Raw genomic sequence first — 21,985 nt, 5'->3', positions numbered from 1 at the left:
AACATGCCCAGGGGCTATAAACGGCCGATACAGGAATTTAAGAAAAGAAATAAATCACTTTACAAAATTATCGTGTCTAACTGAACACATTCACAGAACTTTAAGCTGAAAAATAAACAAACAAAAATACACAAAACAAAAACGATAAAATAAAAAAATACAATCCAGTATATCTTTAAATTTGAATTCTCTTTCATTTCAAACTTGTCATTTGTATAAGTTAGGATCGTATCCTGAATCGCCTTTGACTAAAATGGATGAAAGATGGTGAAATCAACAACGTATAACGAGCATACGTTGCAACGAGCATAACGTTGTAACGTATAACGAGCATACCTTTCTTTAAGTTATGTTCATGAATCCTTTAATATGAAGTGAGTTATTCGTCATGCTTTAGGACCGTACCGAAGGGACTGCACGGGTTTACCGCCTTAGTAAATATTCTTTTTTTTACCTTTTCGATTATAATGGTTATCTTGGAATTTTGAGGCATCGCTGCTTTTGGCCGCGATGGGCCCGTGGCCTGAAAATGACATGGGAGGTGATTTAGATACCCTCCGATGCTTACCTTGACAATTTAATAATTCGTGTTCGGATTAGATATCTCCCTAAATTTACGCTCACTATCTCTGATAAAAAAAAAGATTAGACCCGCCTTTCGTGACGTGACCCATTCACGTTTTCTTAGTTAGAGGCTTGGTAACTCCTGGCATGAGGCTTTTGGATATCGGATGTTGATGCGAGTATCGAATAAATTTGATTTTGCAATTTTCATCAAATTCTTGTCCATTTTTTGGATATATCCTTTTTCTGAAATTATGCAAGTTTATTCATGCTAATAAGTTTTAGTGGGTATTTAGAATCGCGCTATATGGAGATCCTTTGGAGTACGTTCTGTTTCTAACATTCTTTTATTATAGTCTCGACTACTATTGACACGGGTGGCTCTTTGTCTAAGGTTTGGTTTTGCGAACTATATGATCTTGTGAAAAAAATCTCCTTTTCAAGATGTGAAGAATACTCAGTAATTTTTACTGAAATTTAGTGAATTTTAATATAAGAAACAAGACAGTCTTTATGCTTCGGACTATTTCTGGAATTTTCTATTAATTTCGTTGAAAACACGAACAATTGCTTTTTGTCGTAGTTTTTGTTTCTATTCTGTTAACGTGGAAATAGATTTCAGAAAGTATTGGTAATTTTTTGGGTCGGGCATCTGATGTAATAAGATCGAGTTAAAGGTACAAAAACAAAAAACGGGTGAAGATTGTAAAAAAACCCCGACTGTATATAGAAAGAAGAACCAGAAAAAAAATTTCTACGTGTTTTCTATTAGTTCTGAAAAGAATGCTAATTAGATGTCTTGCTGTCGTAACCCTCTCCGTTGGTTCTGTTGGTACGTTATCATTTATGAAACTAAAAATTTTGAGAATATACGCAGGGATTTTCAAGTCTTTGGGTCAAATAATGACCCTATGATCTAAGTGAGGGTAAGACTGTAATTGATGTTTGAGAAATTGTTAGTAAAAGCTTAGACAAGCACAATTTTAAAAGTAAATTATACTACTTCTTGTTAGAGCATACTTATTAGCGTCTTCTATGTTCTGTTTAAATTGTTCCTTTATGATGTCTAATAGGTTTGGGCTTTTTTAAGAATATGATAGTCACCACTTCCTCCATTAGACAGAAAACATGACCTTCCTATTTCAATTAGGAAATATAAACAATGATATGCATTAGATAGGTTAGTCTCAAAATCCTTTCAAGCTTCTATTTACATAAGTTGAAGGAATTCTAAATTTCTAACATAATCTTAGTGGTATTTATATACACAAGGGACACAAGGAGACTACTTTCTTGATTAGATAAGAGAAAAGATGTACAAAGGATGCGTAACAATTGTAGTCTCTCTGCTGTGTTGACATGCACATAGCAGATGTTTTTCCTCTACAGCCTCTACAAGATCGGAAGCATCCTGTAGGCACCTGGAAAAATTATTTTCCCTGGGAGGGCATCAGGAACAGTTTTTCTGATAACGAAAGGGATAAAAGATTGTAGAAATCCTTTTAAATCCCAGTTTACTCCATAGTTTTTAATTCCAAGAGTGAGTAATTTAAGGAAAATAAAAAACAACCAAAAAACATATCATAATTCTTTCAACTAGCAACAAATACTGTAATTAACAAACTCTCCCTTTGTCTTTTAACTTTGTGACTCCGAGAATGCATCTGCAGGGAACACAGATACATCGGGTCCCTAAATAATTGAATTGGAGGCCGTACCGAAGAACTTTTGTAATTTTTGTAATTTTGTAATTTCTTTTTCTGTTGCTTGTCCCTCATATTACTGTTAGAAAGTGTCAACGGCAGAAAGGAGCGCTCGATGGATGCCTAGAGAAGGATGCTACACAGGCGAGAACATTTTTGGAAGAAATCTGGCCGCATATTCCGTAGAGGTTGTCGTGAAAAGGGAACGTTGTCGCCGTATGCGCCACCTGATGTGAGAGGAACTAAGTGGAAGCATAACCTGTAGAAGAAAATCGAAATGTTACCTTTGCTGTTTAATGCTCAGAACAGTCTATAATTTCCGCTTTTTAAATTGTTATATAGATGTTGTGTTGTAGTTTCTCAGCAACATTTTGGAATTCACTGTTGAATTTAGGTTCCATGCTTCATAAAGAAAAACTGACTGTTTCTGCTTTTTTTTTACTTTCTTTATCTCAAAATGAAAAATTGTACAAATATTTATAATTCAAAGTAAGAATTTTTTATTTACAAAAAAAAGTAGAAAAATAAGTGAAAATATAGTCACATATGAGTGTAGTATAAACCTTGGATAAACTCAATAATTCGCCCAATCGCCACTTTCTCATCAGAGGAAAAGCTCTAGCGTTGCATAAGTAAATAAACATATGCCTACAAACTTTTTTCTCCGACCACTTCGTTTTAAATGGGTGGTCACTGAATCTTGGAGAAATGCTCATTCAATCGGAAATTAAAAGTTTTAGTACAATTTCTAAAGGCCAAGATTAATTACAAGTGGACCAACCTCCCTTCTGTGGTAAAATAAGTAATTCTCTAGGCATGATATGACCCCAACACCCCATGGAGAAAGGGCCATGAATAATGCAAATGCAAATTACTTACATAGGAAAAGACTAAGGGACGCGTTTCATCTTAGGCGTCTGAATCCTGCAATACCGCTTTCCTGGCCTAGCCTGTCACACAGCCTGTTGGGAGGAGGTAGCGTGGAAGGGGTCCAGAAATGGGCCAATGAGGGTCCGGGGGGCATGGCTTTTTCAAGCTATGCTTGCACTTAGTTCCTCTCACATCAGGTCCCTTTCCATAATGACTTCAGCAGAATTTGCGGCCACATGTCTTCCAAAGATGCTCCCGCCTCTAGCAGCCTTCTCTAGGCATCCACCGAGCGCTGCTTTCTGCCGTTAACACTTTCTAATGGTAATACGTGGGACAAGCTATAGAAAAAGAGATTCCGAAACGTTTCGGTTAGGACTTAGCCGTGTTCTTCTTTTGAATTTGTACCTTCCAATTTTTTAATTTTTTTGTTTAATCACACTGTTGATTTTTGGGTCTCTTAGCGACTTAGAAATTGAAGCTACAAACTTAGCAACCCCTTTTTGAACAGACTGAGAGCAGCTTTCAAAGTGTTTATTATTTAAGCCTGCGAAGGACTTTATGGCACGTTTCAAATAAATTTGAAGACCATCTTCATGCTGCATATAAAATTCGGGAAGATCTATCTTGCAGAACATTTGTTAAAGCATAACACAATGTTTTTGCCTAGTAAGAGAAGCTCCTAGTTTTCAGAATTGGTCGAAGCCTACTTTCAAAATCAATTTAGCTGAGTGTTTCCCGGACAGTTAAAAGTATTTATCATGCAATTGTGTCCAAATGCATTTGATAATTTGTTTAATATATTTAATAAATTTATTTAAAATTTAATTGTTAGAATGTATTTGACATGATTTTTTAGGGTTCAGAACCTCTTTCAGTCTACTAATTCTATTAATCTATTATATATTCGTTTTCTTGGTCTTATACTATAATTAATTTAAAAACTTTTTCTACAAGAAGTTTTTCACCGAAAAGTAAAGAGCTCCATTAAGCCTTTAATGAGCATAAATAAAGTCAAATATTCTTCCAAGCTTAAAACTACCACGAATCACTATCAATAACTAAATAAAATTGAAAACGAACAGAAATTACAATAAATAGCCGAAGTAAACTCAAAACGAGCAAAAATCAACATGAGTAGGGCTGATGACCCCTATAACTTCTCGAGACCAGAACACAATTTGCGCTTTACCGAAAAAAAAAACAACAACAAAAAACAAACAAACAAATGACCGTGGATTGTCAGTTGAATTGACATATATTGACATTTCTTCGTTAAAGTTTTGATCATTTTTCATTTATGAAAGTAAGAAAGGTGAAAACATTTCAAGCGTATTTTGTTTACAGTAAAGCGCAAATTGTGTTCTGGTCTTGAGAAAACATAGGGATTATCAGCCCTACTCATGTTAATTTTTGCTTGTTTTGAGTTTCATCTATCTATTGATAGTGATTTGAGGTAATTTTACCCTTTGAAGATTATTTGACTTTTAACTATTAAAAAGGGCACTGGCTTTTTTAATTTCCAATCGAATGAGCTCTTTTTGAAGTTTCCAAGACGACAAATGGCCATCTCAAAATTTCTATCAGATGCATTTCGAGAAAATGCGAGGTGTGTGTGTGTGTGGGGGGATGGCCCTCTGATCACTCTGAACCTTAAAAATGGCATTGGAACTTTTGATTACCGATCCAATGATCCCTCTTCAAGGTTTATACGATCACCGTTTTTGTACATACTTTATAGGCCCCCAGAGTATAACTTACAGCCTTTGCCCTGAGGGCTGTAGGGGGGTTATCATCCTCAAAGACATAATGTCCGGCTCTTTCCACTACATTGAACAGAATGGCTATTTTAATTGGATGTGTTTAAGAAGATGGTGGGCGTGGGAGGCCCTCCAATCACTTTCGACTATTAAAGGAGCATTGGCCCTTTCAATTTCCAATCGAATGAGCTCTTTTCGAAGTTTCTGCAACAACAAATGACCATCTCAGAATTTCCATTAGATACATCTCGGGAAAATACTAGGTGTGGGGGTGGTATGTACCCTCCAGTTACTCTGAATCTTAAAGAGGGCGCTAGAACTTTTGATTACCGATCCAAAGAGCCCCCTCCGAAGTTCATACGATCACACTTTTTATATAAATCTTAATTGCGCTTAGGCATAACTTACAACCTTCGCCCTGAGGGCTATGGGGGAGGGTTCATCCTCAGACATAATTTTCAGATCTTTCAACTATGTTGAACAAAATGGCTATCTCGTAATTTTGATTGACTGTGTTTGGGGAAATGGTGGGCGTGGGAGGGGGATTACTATCCCTCCAATCACTTTCGACTACTAAAGAGGCACTAGCTCTTTCAATTTCCAGTTAAATGAGCCCTTTCCAAAGTTTTTACGGCAACTCTTTCGATGCGAAGTGCCCTGGTCTAAACAAAAAAGAAAAATTAATAAATACATAATACATCGTGCCCACATTGCTCTTTACTTAGACATCGCTATTGCACTGCCTGTATCATTAAATTAAAAAATTGTAACTGTCGAACATTATTGTTGTAGGTTCTGCTTACAACCTAGTTACCCTTCGGTTCAAAGCGCATCAGTCTGCTTGGAAAAAATGTTTCGAAGATTTGCTTCAAGAACTCAATAATGCTGGTCACCTTACTGCCTGTTTTGACACCATTCATGGAAGAATAAACGAAGTTGTTTTACTTGTCCAACATACAAGTCTAAGTCAGGGTGCTGATCTTGTTCAAAAATTGTCGTCATTTACTCAGGGTAAGTGTATATTAAATTAGCAGATGTGAATCATTACTTTGGCACACGTTATTTTTGCAAACTTTGGGAAAAGACTTGCTTCAAAAGCGCCATGCTACCTTCATATTTTTTCGTATTTCATTTAATTGCTTCTTATGACGCAATGACAATTAGGTATTAACAGTTTTCAGCTCAGAATAAAAAAGTTATAATGGATCTAAGTTTAGTGCCTTATTTTGTTTTAAATAAAGAACATACCCAATCAGGGGTGTTATTCAATTTTATTCGATGGGAGGGAGGTTGTAAGGGCTATTTGTAAACTAAAAAAAATAGTGTGTTTTTTTGCATCCCTAAACCTAATAAAACCAAATATTTTTTTTTTAACTGCTGTTTTTTCTTTTTGAAATTTTCTCTAGCCCCTCTGCAAAATGAAGGTCCTCAGAATTAAAAAGGTGGCTTTTTGCTTCTATAGGCTCCTGGAATTGTGTATACAGTAGTAAGTAGCATGGTAAACACACAGTAGTAAGTACTTGGCCTTAATTAAACTTTATAATTATTTTTCAATGTATTTTCAGTTCCATAATTCTTCTTATCAGTAAATAAAGGGTCTGCCAATGGAAGCAACTCTATCCGGGCTACTAGGGGAATGTTTATGTAGTGCACCTTGATAATTGGGCTTTAAATACATATTTTTTAAAATATATCTATTTGTGACGTTACATGGATGATTTAATATTACTTTGGAATTATGGCGTAAATGAACTTGTGGTGTTTTTTAGATCACCTTAATAACTATGACAGAAATTGACAGTTTACCCTAGAAATTGAAAATAAAATACCGTTTCTAGACGAGTTAATTATTTGTAGTATTGATAAACAGGATTTTACTATCTACAGGAAACCAACGCAAAACAATAGATATCTTCATTTTAAATCAATTCATCTCCCACAAGTTAAAAGAGCAGTTCTAACCTATGTTGTTGATCGTGCCCTGAACATTTGCTCTGATGCTCACGTCACAACAAAAATAAATTTTATCAGATATATTCTTTAAAAATGGGTGTCCCATTTTTTTTATTAGTAAGACAATTAGGCGTAGACTAAAAAGACATTCCCGGAAAATCAGAGGTCTTTTACCATATGAGGCTCCCGATAAGCCCTCAAGTATAATGTACCTTCCATACATCCCAAAAATCACCAAAAAAATGAAAAATGTTTGCACAAAAAATAATCTGTATGTAGTGTTCACTAATAATTTTAAAATTACGAATTTCGTAAACTCTGGTAAAGATAAAACCCCAGTTACAAGCCAAAGAGGGGCTTATCAAATACCATAAGACTGCGGCAATTACTATGTTCGTAGAACCCATCGGTATTTAGAAAAACGCCTAAAACAGCATAACGAGGACATAGACATACTTGATTCTGTTTTAAGTAGCCATCTTTTGATAACCCCAGCCACACCATCCTTTTTAAAAATCCTATATTATTAGGAATGATTTGGGCAAAAAACAGGTTGTTCGGGAATCAATTGAAATTAAACTCAAAATAAATAATAATTTTTCTTTGAATAGGGGTTTGGGGGAGTATTCACTAAAAGCTTTATGCACAAATTTAATTAAAAATGCTCTAACAAAATAGGTTACAGAACAAATAGATAATACTTGCGAACCAGACGAGATTAGGTCAATAAAGAGAACCAAAAAAAGTGACAAATATTCTGGACTAACATTTGCTGTAAATTCGGTGCCTTATTAAAATTAATAAAATCTAAAAAAAGCTGTGTTGGCCTGAGGCCAACACAGCTACGCACGCTCCTCCTCCAACCTAGTCTGTTTAAAGCCTCCCTCTTTGCACCCTCCCAAGAAGTTCCCATTTCCTTTAAATCTCTATTTATGACATCCTCCCAACCCAGACAAGGACGACCAGCTTTCCGTGTAGCCCCATACTGTTGGCCAAAAAGGACAATCTTCGGTAATCTGTCATCCTTCATCCGTAGCTAGCCATCTCAACCTTTCTTTCATTATAGCCCTAGAAAGCGGGATTGAACCACATTTTTCGTACAACCTACTGTTTGAAATACGGTCAGTCAGCCGGGTACCTAGAACAATCCGTAGGCAATTTCTCTGGAAAACATCTAGTAAATTTTCATCTGCTTTTCGGAGCGCCCATGCTTCAGAGCCATATTTGACCACTGTCATCACTGTAGCTTCCAATATTCTAATCTTGGTTTGCAGACTTATCTTTCTATTCTTTCAAACTTTTTTTAACTGTGAAAAAACACCCTGAGCCTTAGAGGATTTGAATTCTCTGTTCAGCTCTGTTCATCGGAATTGAAGATTTGAATGAACAGAGGATTTGAAGGAATTTTTACAAAAGTTAAAAACATCTTTTATGAACCTGAATGAAAGTTCCTAGAATTATTGAAGTGGTAAGTGATGAATGGGTAAGCGGCTACTACAGCTATGTGAACGAATGAAGGACGAATGTGTCTGTCCGAGATCGCGCGCGTATCCTTAGTTTATATTGAATTTGGTGCTTTGATTGTACTAAACAAAAAAAAAGTTTTTTTTTAAAATGAAAGTAAAGAGCAACATTAAAACTTAAAATGAACAGAAATTACTCCATATATGAAAGGGGCTTTTCCTCCTCAACGCCTCGCTCTTTACGCTAAAGTTTGACTCTTTCTCTTAACTCTACTTTTTAAAACAGTAAGAAACTTTAACGGAAAGAGCGGGGATTTGAGGAAGAAAAGCCCTTTCATATACGGAGTAATTTCTGTTCGTTTCAAGGTTTAATGTTGCCCCTTACTTTCATTTAAAAAAGCTTGTTTTTTTTTTTTTTCTGGACGTTTTTGAATCAATGCAGGTTTTGATCTAATTAAAACGAAATTTGCATATTAATTAATTGCGATTAATCGGAAGATTTTGAGAAAAAAGGAGCGAGGGAGGAGGCCTAGTTGCCCTCCAATTTTTTGATTACTTAAAAAGGCAACTAGAACTTTTAATTTTTACGAACGTTTTCATCGGTAAAAAATATACGTAACTTACGAATTAACTTGCGTAACCAACTTCTATATTCGAATGTTTGTATTGCGTATATGAGGGGGTTCAGCCCTCGTCGATACCTCACTCTTTACATTAAAGCTTAAATTTTGTCCCAAATCCTTAAGAATGACCTCTGAATCACAATGGCCGTAGAATAAGTAGTTGAAATTACTAAAAAAAACTTTATCGGAACGAGTGAGGTATTACGAGGAGGTAAACTCCTCATAACCGTACTAATTTTTGTTCGTTTTAAGTTTTAATGCTGCTCCTTACTTTCAGTAGAAAAAACTTTTCATATTTGTTTTTTCATTGTTTTTTCAAATAATGCTAGAAAATCCTGTGCCCTCATCATTGAAATATTCTTCCCCCATGAGAAGTTCCACCATATAAATATCTTCCTAAGTAACCCCCCCCCCACCTCAACTCTCCCCCTAAACAAAAAAATCCCCCTGAAAACAGCTGTACACTTCCCAGTAACCACTACTATATGTAAACACAGGTCAAAGTTTGTAACTTGCAGCCCGTCCCAAGGGGACTGTGGGGGAGTAAGTCGTCCCCAAAGACATAGTTATTAGATTTTTCGACTATGGTGAATAAAATGGCTATCTCAGAATTTTGATCCGGTGACTTTTGGGAAAAAATGAGCGTAGGAGGGGGCCTAGGTGCCCTCCAATTTTTTTGGTCACTTAAAAAGGGCACTAGAACTTTTAATTTCCGTTAGAATGAGCCCTCTCGCGACATTCTAGGACCACTCAGTCGATACGATCATCCCTGGGGAAAAAAAACAAACAAAAAAACAAATAACCACGCTGATGGTGTAGTTTTCGTTAAGATTGTATGACTTTTAGGGGGCCTTTCCTCCTATTTTCTAAAATTAGGCAAATTTTCTCAGGTTCGTAACTTTTGATGGTTAAGACTAATCTTGATGAAACTTATATATTTAAAATCAGCATTAAATGTGATTCTTTGGTGTAACTATTGGTGTCAAAATTCCATTTTTTAGAGTTTCGGTTACTATTGATCCGGGTCGCTCCTTACTACAGTTCGTTACCACAAACTGTTTGAAATGGAAAATATAAAGATTAGAATGAAAATAGTGAATAAAAGTATGAACAGTTATTAATATATGAAAAGTTGGTATTACCAGTGATTCCTGTTACCCTAGTTACATCTATTCGAGTCGTTGGGAGAGAATTGAGGGAAATGTGTTATGTTTATGTGGCTTTTGTTTGTGAAGGTGGCATACAAAAGAAGTTTTGTTTTAGTTTTTTTTTATTTGTATTGGTTTTTGATTACACAGTGTAGCTATGCATAATTTATTGCATTCTATGGATAAAATTTAGTCCGTAATTTTTGCAATCGCTGCACTTAGTAACCATCAAAACTTTTAAGTTGGTTTGTCCCAATAATAATTTTGTTCGAGAAAAATGAGGAGAATTCTCTTAAAGGCAGTGAAAATGCACTGTTTATGCTTAAATCCGACTGTATTTTCTGTTCCCTGATCCCAAATCCATGTTATTACTTTAAAAAAGCACAGCATTTAAAAGTTGATGCTGTGTTACTTAGCCCGTAAAAAATATAACCTAACCCAATTTCTGTTGATAATTCTGAAAAGTACAATATGCTCTAGCTAAGGCTAAAGATCTTTTTTTCTGATAGCTTGTCGTCCATCCACTCTATGTTTGTATATTTTGGTCTCATTAGTCGTTTCTGATTAGTTTACGTTTCTGCGTTCATTAATCTTTTTTAAATTGGGTAATTAGTCTGTATTGTCAAGGTCTCTTATCGAGGTTCATTAAGTGATCATTAAGTTTTAATTCATATTTCAGCTGAACAATTATGGTCATCACTTAGCGAAGCCAGTTCCAAGTTAATGACTCCATTTGCCATTTCCCCTCTTCAATAAAACAATTCTTTGACTGATTGTCTATCGTAACCTGAATTGAAGACTGGGAAAAGTCTCTTTGTTGGTGTTTCTTTGGTGGTATATTAATTTTTAAGTTTGATATTCTGAAATGATTATGCAAAATAAACCAGGGTTGTAGTTATGATCTTTTTCGGCTTGTAGCTATTTTTTTATCAGTGGGATTTCAAAGTTTATTTTGGGGATTTTAAAGCACGAATATGATCTCGGGATTTTGCTGTAGATGGCGATATCAAATTTTGTGATTTTTAAATGCTCATGAGTGGTCTCATCGACGGGTAAAGCCGACACGACAGAATTCTACAGCATAAAAAAAGGGGGCAGACATAAATTAGTGATGAGCAGGGCTTTTTCTGCACAAATTGAATATTAACAAAATACGGCGCTAGCCTTTTAATTCAGTTTCTTTTTGTCGCTTTTTTTGCAATCTGTAAATTTAACCTAGTGTATGTCAATCACTGACAAGGTTGTTATTTGCAGGAGAAGTGTTGCTGGACAGCAAAAATCTGAAAAAAAAATTTGGCATTTTCTCTTTTTCCCGAGAAAAAAATCTGAAAAAAAGATTAAACATTCTGTAAATTTCATTTCAGAAATAATGTGAAGCTCAACTAAATAAACCATTTCTTTAAATAGAGAATATTAGCTGCAAATCAAAGGGTCCATTTTCAAAAGTCATCCATACACCTGAACCTTTGCTTTCAAGCTACACTTCCTTAGTCAAAGATTGCTTGTACTTCCATTCTTCTGTCATCTATCTTTCGTTGAATTTTAGGAAAAGCTCTTAAACTGCCGTGCGACCAGCATCTTTTTGTTGAACGAAAGGTCGTTTCCACAAGGATGGAAGATGAACATGAATTCAACTCTCATCCTCGCGATAATGGACACAAGTATTGCAGAGTGAAAAAAAATGATTAACTCTATGGATTTATTTTTACTTGTTCTCGTCATCAATACTGTTTCAATGGTTTATATCTATGTGAATTTTAAAAATTTAAGGGGAAGACATGGTCATCAGATATCTATCAAATTCACTTTAAAAAAAACTGAGTTGCGAGGATAATTTCTAGATAAAACTGAATGACCATCTGCCAAATACATACGCACGATACATATTTTTGTTGGGGGCGGGGGTTGTTGTTCTTTCAGGAGGACTCACGTCTATCAAAACATCAGTAAAAAGACACAAGTACCCTTTTCGGTCTATTTATTCATGATAGAGTTGTTCTTTCGCAAAGAGACGGGCACCAACGTTGACTTCAAATAATAGCAGTTTTTTTTTACTTTTTTCTTTGTGGGTGATACTGCTGTGATAATAAATTGCCAAATGATTTTGGATTTCTTTTGGACTTAACAGAAAAATGTTTGAAAGAGTTTTGCCTCCAACTTAATGTTAAGAAAACGAAACTGACTGTAATTAGTAAAAGCGAAATATGATTGTAAATCTATGAGGGGTTATTCGAAAGAAATCGAGCTGCTGCTTTGAAGGTAGAGTTTCTTTGCTAACGAAAATGTTAAACAAAATCGTGAAATCATCCTGAGAGATCGACAAGAGACCATTGAAGAAGTCGCGGGGAAATCTAGAGTGACATGGAGTTCAGTACAGCGAATCATGACTAAAGAGTTCGAGACGAAAAGGGTGTTGAGGAAATTTTTTTTTTGAATGCTGACTGCACAACAAAAGTAAAGCTGGACGGAATCGTGCTCTACTTTGAATCAAGACTTTTTGGCCAAGCTTTTTTTCAAGGTCATCACACGTGATGAGTCATGATACTCTGGATACGGTCCTGAAATTAAGCAACAATCATGTCAATGGTAGACTCCATATCCGCCTTGTCCTAAAAAGATTGTCAGATGAAGTCAAACGTTAAAACAATATTCATTTGTTTTTCAATATGAGAGGTGTCATCCGTTCAGAATTTGTTCCACGGGCTAGAGAGTTACCTGGGAAATTTACCTGCAAGTTTTTAGAAGACTATGCAACAGTTTGCGGCGAAAAAAAAAATGTGGCAGTCAGGGTTCAGTTCTAGCATCACGACAATACTGCTGTTCACATAGACCTTTCTGAGCGCTGGTTTTTATTTAGATGGTGTGAGCACTATTCACATACCATGTATACCCAATCTTGCCCCTTGCGATTTTTTATTTCCCCGAATGACAAACAACATGATAGAAATGCGTTTTATAGACGTTTCTGAAGTGAGGATAAAATAGGATCGAGGCGCTGTCAGACATTACAATACGAGAAAAGAGGAATGTTTTGAGCCGTGTAATAAAGGCTTGGGCCTTTATTTCAACTCCAATGGGAAGCACTTTGAAGAAGATTAAATGTTTTTTTGTAGATAAATTGAATAAATTACTTTGTACAAAAATATTTCCGTTTTCTTTTTGTACCCGTTGGTAGGTTTGGATGGGTTTAAGTTCAACCAGTAAATAAAATAAATTATTTATGTGTGCATGCATTTATTTGTTTGGAAACTGACATGCAAAGGGAAAAAAGACGGTGCACGACAGAACTCCAAACAAACAAGAAAAGGCACTAAATGCCAAGTAACTAGTTAAAAACACAGCAAACACGTTAGTTGAAATTCAGGGTCAATACTAATAACAACTTAAACAGTCGACTAAAGCCAAACACTTAAAAACACTTAGCTAAATTACTAGGTCAGAACCGAATACCAAGGAGAGTTCTGGTTCTTTAATCGAATATTATGTATATAAACTTGCTTTTCCATGGCAACAATGGGGTTGGGAATGCTGAATTTTCTATCAAGGTAGGAATTTGGGTTTAAGGAGGGAAGTGAGGAAGAAACAGAAGAAGACTGCTTAGAGTTTTGATTGACTGGAACTTGTAACAGTTTTTTATTTATAAGAAATGTGGCAATGCCACGAAGATAAAAGCTTTGAAATAAGACGATCTTTGAAATGTAGCTTATTCGTGACAAAAGATGCATAACATAGACTGTCTCACATTTCGATGCGAGCCAAGAGGAGTTGCCCTGTTTGTATTTTTGAGGAGCCGACGGGGAGACTATGGTAAGTCGTGTGATCAGCTGACTTGGTTGTACTGAATCCAATAGCATTTTTTTAATGTTGGAGCTTGTTTTCAGGTCAAGAATGAATATAACTTCAGTATTTTCGGCATTATTTTCGATCCAAGGCTTGTTTTTTAAAATTCGTGGATGGAATTTCCGTCTAAAGGAAATAATCAAGAACGTCTATATTTACAATCTTTCCGTGCAAGCACAGCAGCGTACGCTCGTCCTCCACCTCAAACTATTTAAGCCCCCTTTACTCTTTACTCCCTGCCATGGATTTCTAATTTCTTTTTAAATACTTCTCTGTGCTCTTTTCAGGGACGACTTGCTATTCGCAATGTCTTTGAGCAATTACAAATTAGTCTGAATAATTAAGGGTTTGTTGAGCACGGTTCATTTACATAGTAACAGTATTCTTAAGGCAGCACATGAAGAGTTACTTTTGTAAGGGGCGGAAGGATGTTGGTCATTGAAAGTTAAGGATATTTAAGAATTAAACAGGACTTTATATATATATATATATATATATATATATATATATATATATATATATATATATATATATATATATATATATATATATATATATATATATATAAGAATTAAACAGGACTTTATATATATATATATATATATATATATATATATATATATATATATATATATATATATATATATATATATATATATATATACATATATATATATATATAGAGTGATAGCCAAGGAACAGCTGATCCATAGGTATACATTGAAAACAACTCAAGATAGTGCTGGAAAATCAAATGATCCGGAAATAGAGTGAGAATGTGAAGAATTTAGAAGTGTTATAACGTTAGAGTATTTTAAGGTACTAACGTCTATGCATCTAACCAAATGTTTATGTATCTAACCGAACGTCGTTATATCTAACCTAAACGCCTGTTAATCTAACCAAAGGTCTGTGTCTCCTAACCGATCTCCTGTGTATAGCATGGGCTGGAATTTTATTTCTAGTTCAATACACCACCTGCATATCTTGCTTTTTCTTTTTTTTTTGCAAATTTTACGGAAACTAAATGTCCGTGTATATTACCAAATGCCTATGTATCTAGCAAAACCTGTGTGTATCTAACCAAATTTATGTACGAGTGTCTAACCAAGCATATATGTATGTAATCAAATTTGTGTGTATCTAACTAAACTTCTATTAATCGCATGGCAGGAAATTTATCTCTAGTGGAAACTATATCTAGTGAATATCTTACTCGTTGGAGGCAGCTTAGAGCTAATTTTCTGCCAATTAGAGCAAGGTTTAAGACGTTTGATGATAAGAAAAGTGGTATAGATTACATCTCTCTTGGTCTTTTATTTAAATATAGGAGCAGTGCATTGTTTTAGCCAGTGTTAAAGGCTTTTTATACTATGGGAAAGTATTTTGGGGAATATCAAAATATATTTGTTCAAGATATCTTAAAGAATGCATTCCTGTTATTTATTTTGCAGGGTAGCAAGGTACCTAGAACACATGTTTGTTCAAAGAGAATCCTAGCTTGCCAGTTTAATAATACTATTCTTTTTTTGGTACTGTAAAGGTTACCAATATTAATTTTTTTGGTTGGATTTTTTGAAATTTACACAAGTATATAACCTCATTTTGGCTTCCAATGCACTTTATCTTAAATTCTGGAATTTATAGCGAATGATCAAGTAAATAATGAAATGGGACGAAGGGAAGAGATGCTGCAATGTGGATACGCGTCTGTTTGGCAATATTGGCTCCTAATGACTGGCTTTTTGGTTTAATTCTGGCTAAAAACACTTTATTTTTAAAATGCTCCAGGAAAATAGTGGATAGATAGCCGAAGTTGCATATTGTTCATTTATAGTAACTTGTTGATAGTAACCTTTAAGCAGCATTCGAAAAACGGGGTTTCTAAGATTTTCCGAAGCTTTAAATCATTTCTGGCAATGAAGTAATTGAAAATAGGGTAAACAGGACTGAAGGCGTTATTTCGATGAGAAATAGCATATCAAAGATGAAATAAGGTCCGGATACTTCAGTTTCTGTTACAAAAAATTCCAAATTCCAGGGCTGAAAATGAAGAAACTTGATTTCGCGTTAATTCTTCATCGGTATGATCACTTATGATTGGTTTTTGATAAATTACCACCAGGGTGATATCGTAAATTTGGTCTCGATTAATTGCCAAAAGGGTCTCTTGATGAATAAAAAATGTTAACTTTTTATTCGTTTGGTTATAAAAAGTGAAAATTTTGTTCGTACCTTTCCCAGGACTTATCTACAGTGCTAAACCTGAAGCTGTACATAAGGACTGTTTGCGACTGTGTTGATCTCAGGCCCTCTGGTGTAGCGGCAAGTTACCTCCCGCAGTTTTACTATATACAAACCATTAACATCTACAGATACCGTTGGAACTCATTGAGCAATTTCTTCCGGACCAACTTTTTTTTTCGCAGAGCACAATGTTTAACTATAGAATTGTCATTATCGTAGTTTAAAATGAACAAAACATGGAAATTAAACACTTGTCAAACAACATTGTCAATTAAAAATAGATCATGGGAACAAATAAGCAAAAATGATAGTTGAACAAAATGGACGATAATTCAAGGAAAGTATAAGGTAAAAATATAAAAGAAAAATTATAGTACTTCGTGAACTATGGAACAAATGAGCCGAGACTTCTGTCAGTTTTTACAGTTGTATTGTCAATCAGCTTGAATAAAACTCTTCGTTTACAGTATCTGGTGTCAGACATAATTCTAAAGTTTCTCTATAGGGGACGAAGATGTAGCCTTATTTAGAAAATTGGAAACTTTTCGTTTGCCAGTATTTCCACATTTTTATTAGGCTGGGCTGTTTAATTGTGTCATTGAGAAGCCATATTTCTTTTTTATTGTCTCCGTGCCTTCCATTGGGACTTTTATTTCTATGAAGGACTTTGGAAACGTTTTCTGTGTGATTTTGAATTTTTATTTGTGCTAATCAAAGTTTAAACTGAACTTTTTCAAATGCACAGTTTTATTTCTTGTTTTATATTATGTTAGATTTACCAAACCAGGGTGGCTTTAGATTGTCCTATGTGTTAACTAAATTACTGTTAAAAAAATTTAGCAAGTGTATTTAACAGTTATTTTCTATTGCTAAATATTAAAACTAATCAGATTTAAACATTCTTTCTTTTTAGTTACAGTAATAATATGATTACTTTTTAAGTAGAAACAGATTTGAAAAAATAATTATTCGTTAGAATAATAATCATTGATTACATTCTTGTGTTTTTTGTTTTTTTTTAAGTAAATTGATACCGTTTAATGAAAGGTTGTTGGAAAAATGGACCGCAAGAAACTTTGATCATTAGCCGTAACTCTTGCGTTTTCTGTGATATATTGTAACAGACTTAAGACCACTGAACAGAAGCCTTAAGTTACCGAGTTTCGAAATGTAGCTTTAATAATATTGGCCAAAAATCACATGTCAGTTGAGCTGAATGCCCAGCTTTTTCTTTGACTTTAAAAGGAAATAAAGTTAATTTGTATTTCAGGCAATGAGACGCCAAAACAATTCATGCTGCTTGGTCTGTTAGCTACTATCTATGTATTTATTGTATTTTGACCATTCATAAGCCAAAAGTGACAAAGATTGTGTAGCGGCTTGAAACAGTAGCGGCTTGAACTGTCTGATCTGCGATATTTCTGATGATTGGTCTCGTTGATACGAACTATAGCTAGCTCTCTTATATTCTTGTTCCGTCCCTTACCTTTATTATCAATGTATTTCACCGTGACCAGTGTATCCCGGTATGGTGAGTTGCAGGGACTACTGTGATTTTCAATCATTCTTGAAGTAAATGTAACTGCTTGAATGTTTGTGTAGGGGTATCGTTCCCTCAGTACAAAAAGGTTGCGTCATTATTTGAATCAAGCGTAAGCAAAGAGGAAAAGTAAACTTTCAGCAAAAAAAGTGTCAATTAGTATCTAAACGTAATCCTCATCGAGATATAAAGGCTGAGCTTCTATTGGCTTTCGATGGCCATCGATGGCGGAAAATTATTCACAGTTACTGTTTTTTTTTCCAGAGTATCTTCTCGTTTACCTTCAATAATAGACTTAAAAATGTCTAGTGTTTCAAAAATGTCTAAAAATTCGATGGAGCGAAATCGAACCATAGTAAACGAGTACAACTGGTCTTTTTTCTGTAGAAAGTTTCCTATCAAACCACAAAAGATTTTTGGACGAGCCGTTGCCCAATAAAGGTATCCAAAAATACGTCTTTGATTTATTTCATTAGGGTGTAATTGACTAACTAGAGGTTAGCGGTGAAAACCATTCTGCTGGTGCTCTAGTGATTATTAGGCACAAATAGGTGCCTACTACTGTTAATTTCAATTATCTTCCAACCACTCGCCGTCCTGCCCAGTGTCTAACCATGAGACGGGGTATTCTGAAGATTACACTATAGAAATTCGATGGATTGAAGCCTAATTGCTGCCGAAATTATGCTCAGGGAGGAGCCTGGTTGTTTTATGCGAAATTATGCATATTGTGAGCCTGGTTCTTTTAGTATTGTTATTTGAATCCATTCTTGATTGCGACGATCCTCACCAACTAGTGTATCATCTTTTTGATCATAAATGAACTGTTTACGCTGGAACTAAAATTGGAGTTCAGTTCCCGAGTCAGGCCTCTGTGGATCTGAAATTGATATGGGGGGGGGGGATCCTTCTAATATGGGTACCCAAGGAAATTAGGGCCAATTAAAGTCGAAGATGTCGATGGCTAATTTCATTGCCAAGGAAAACAACTAAAATAATGTAAATAACATGAAAGTATATCTGATGGATAGCGATGGGATCATTAATTGCAAAATATTTTTATTAGGAATGTGTAAGTTAGTAATATAGGTGGAAGAAAACAGGGAACAAACGTTTGTTGATGTACTATCTTCGCCCCAGCCTCCCACCCCAAGAGCTAAATATGTAAAGTCTTAAGAATAAGACATTTATGTTTGGTACAGCGCATCTATGATCGCCCTAACCGAGTAAAAAATCCAGAAAAGGATTTTTCAGAAGCCCCACTTTTTCGGATCCGAATTAAAAATATTGTCTAACTGAAATTCAATTGGTTGTATTTCCTAGGATAGTGGAATGAATTAGTTGCTCCCCTGACCTTAGGTACCTCCGAGTCCCGAAATTAGCAAAGTGCTACCCCGGTATTAGTTCCCAACCGGCCCGGGCAGTAAGGCTTGGTTTTGGTAAGAACCCAGTGCTGATTGTTGAATGTCAAATACACCCCAACCGATTATTATGATTCAGGACCTGATTCTGGCTCAACGAATTTTTTGTACTATAGACGATATTTGACGTATCATTTTTGATTAATAAACCAATCTTCTGAAATGTAGCAGAACAACAGCCACTCAAGATTGGTCATGTTCGAAGTACCATGATGATCCCGTATTTTGGGCACACCTGGAAACAGGCCTGATGTTAGTTCTGTGACGGCGGAAGTAGTAGGAAATTACATTGTCAATCCATGATCAATCTGTGAATCCATGATGGTCAATCCATGAAATGTGTGCTGTTTCTACGTAAAGTTTGCGTTTTAGCATTCTCGAAGCTCTATTTTCTTCTTTCCATTTGTGGTTTTTCAGTCTAATAACCAAATCATCAATACTTATTTTACTTGAGAAAAACTGTTACGAACTGCGTATGAAGTAGGGATATGTTACTGTCCGTTTTGAAATTCTTGAGTTCTTAATTTTATCTCCCTCTATATTGTGTCTGCTTTCATACAAATAAATTTGTACTTCTTGAGGTATGCTTTTATTTACTTCAAGTTCATTTTATGAACTACGGGTTCCATGGCTCATGTTAACGAGTTGGGCCCCATAGAAAATGTTCTAGTCAAATATTTAAGCAACCATTAAGCAAAAATTAAAACTATTCGTCAGAAAAAATCGTTCACTACTTGCAGTTTTAAAATATACAAACTAAATATTTCAAGCTGGTAAGTTTATCTCTTAGGTTATATTTTTATGAATAGTCTTTCTAATGCATATTTTGGATTTTGACGTGCTGTGTTCTTGGCTCGTAACGCAGTGTCTTTCAGCATTATTACGCGTTACGATTTCACAGATATTTACCAAGTATGTATTAGTCAATAGAGAATTCTGAAAGACAAATTACTCAATTTTACTGTTCTGACGTAAAGAAGTTGAATAACAACATCCATGCAAGTTAGCATGAAAAGCCTACGTTTGAATTTTCTGATTCAATGGACCTGCACAAGGCCTGAAATCATTACTAAGGAAAAAATAGGATATATTTCGTACAATCAATTAAGTATAAAATATGGCACAGTTAATGAAGAACAGACATCAGCTTATTTGTCACAGAGGCTACATTTAATACACTTTATTAATGAAACAAGGATAATGCAAGGGTACTTCAACGTATTATAAAATTATAATTTTTCTTTCTTTCCTGTCTGTCTCCTCACTTCAGTCTCGGGCTTCGTTTTTCATTTGATTTCCTCCCTGACTTGACAAAACGATAAGCTGCCTGAGGGTGACACACTGGGAAATTCTGCTTCCAAGGAGTGTTCTGTATACTTTAGAGCTTTTACTTTGGACATCTCCCAAGAAAATTTAATCCCGAGAGTCAGGCCTTTTTCTTACCCATGGGGGCTATTTAGTATAATTATATCGTAGATGCACTCTCTGCACATCCAAATGAAATTTTCAAGCCACCTAAGCAGTGTTTTGAATCGCAAATCAAGCCGTATGCCTAGATTTACCTTCAAACAGTTCATAAAAAGAAAAATTTAATGTATATTATTAATGTCTTCCTCGTGTTTCTTTAGCTCATATACGCTTTAAAATTATAAGTCTACGAATGGATACAATCTTGCATTTATTATCAGTTAGCAAAAGTAAAGAAAAAAAAGGGTTATGCAACCATCTTTCCTTTCTGTTCGTATATGTATCGAAAACGTCGAGGTGACGTTCAAGCCTTTTTTACGATTTACCCTATATATTTCATGAAATTCACATGTGTCTTGCCCTTTTCAGATTTAGTTCCCCTCCTCCCTGATGGATTCCTGAATACATATCCGCTTTTATAAATTCAAACCTTTTCACGATTTATCCTACATATTTCATGCAATGCACATGTACCTTGCACTTTTTAGATTTAGTTCTCCTCCCTCCATGATAGATTCCTGAGTACATATCCGCTTTTATAAATTTCCTGTTCGACAATCATTACTTTGCTACTGCGCTTCCGTGAAACGAATTGAATGATTATTTTTCAAGGCACGTATAAATAAAAGTGTCGTCGGGATCCACATATCTTAAAATTTGTGATTTGGCTCAACTCTGCGATACGTAGTTTTTTTTTTCAGAATATAATTCTAACTTTGACCTTATTATAGACATCATTTGAAAAACCTATATTGTTCGGAGCATTGATTTTAATTCCTAACTTCCAGTGGCTAAATCTGTAAAGGAGACATTTGCTTGTAAAACTCTTGTTTGAAGCTCAATGGTCCTATTTCTTTTATAGCGTTTTTTAAAGCAACATGAGGCCGTATCTCGAAGAGCATTTGTAAGTTGACGACTGTAAGCTGGGTAGATCACTGTATGGAGCCAATGGTGGCTCATGGCCAGGTGCACAGATGCATCGTGCAGTACCTGCAAAGAAAAATAACTCTTAGCTTGTTTTCTACATGAAAGAGAAATGATCTAAGTTTACAATGACAAGCTTTTTTTCAGGAAGGGACAGGTTACAAAATTTTTTAATGATTTTATATTGTTTTACTGTATAAAATTTTCTGCATTTCAAGCATACCAAAACAAATATTTGAGACAGAAATACTGCGGGGCAGTAGTGGCGTCGCTTTACAAACATTTAGGGTGGGGGCAAGTTTATGTTCTTTTGTTCAATAAATATAAAAAACCCTACAATGTCGAAAAATCGCAAAGGGCCCAGTCGCTTTAATGATCCCAAAAATCCCAAAGGATTAATATATTTTTCAATACCTAGGGGGCAAATTTGTCGTTCTTTCAATTTTCCAATGAAAATAGAAACAA

General features: G+C 35.1%; 2 protein-coding genes across 7 annotated transcripts in view; one reads left to right on the top strand and one right to left on the bottom strand.

Moving 5' to 3' along the window:
• Positions 1-10,979, top strand: part of LOC136028123 (protein NipSnap homolog 3A-like) — a 30,540-nt gene extending 19,561 nt beyond the window's left edge. For all 6 annotated transcript variants that reach the window (XM_065705767.1, XM_065705769.1, XM_065705768.1 and 3 more), the window contains exons 4-5: positions 5,687-5,905; positions 10,761-10,979. In XM_065705767.1, coding sequence (XP_065561839.1) covers positions 5,687-5,905; positions 10,761-10,837 — 296 coding nt within the window. In that variant the 3' untranslated portion in view covers positions 10,838-10,979. The remainder of the gene's footprint in view (positions 1-5,686; positions 5,906-10,760) is intronic.
• A 9,220-nt stretch (positions 10,980-20,199) lies between these two features.
• LOC136028121 (neuromedin-K receptor-like) overlaps positions 20,200-21,985 on the bottom strand; it is a 114,356-nt gene continuing 112,570 nt past the window's right edge. The window contains exon 5 of the mRNA XM_065705764.1: positions 20,200-21,586. Coding sequence (XP_065561836.1) covers positions 21,374-21,586 — 213 coding nt within the window. The 3' untranslated portion in view covers positions 20,200-21,373. The remainder of the gene's footprint in view (positions 21,587-21,985) is intronic.

This window comes from Artemia franciscana, chromosome 6 (assembly GCF_032884065.1).
Source record: "Artemia franciscana chromosome 6, ASM3288406v1, whole genome shotgun sequence".
Lineage (NCBI taxonomy): Eukaryota > Metazoa > Arthropoda > Branchiopoda > Anostraca > Artemiidae > Artemia > Artemia franciscana.
This window is presented reverse-complemented; position numbering and strand designations above follow the sequence as displayed.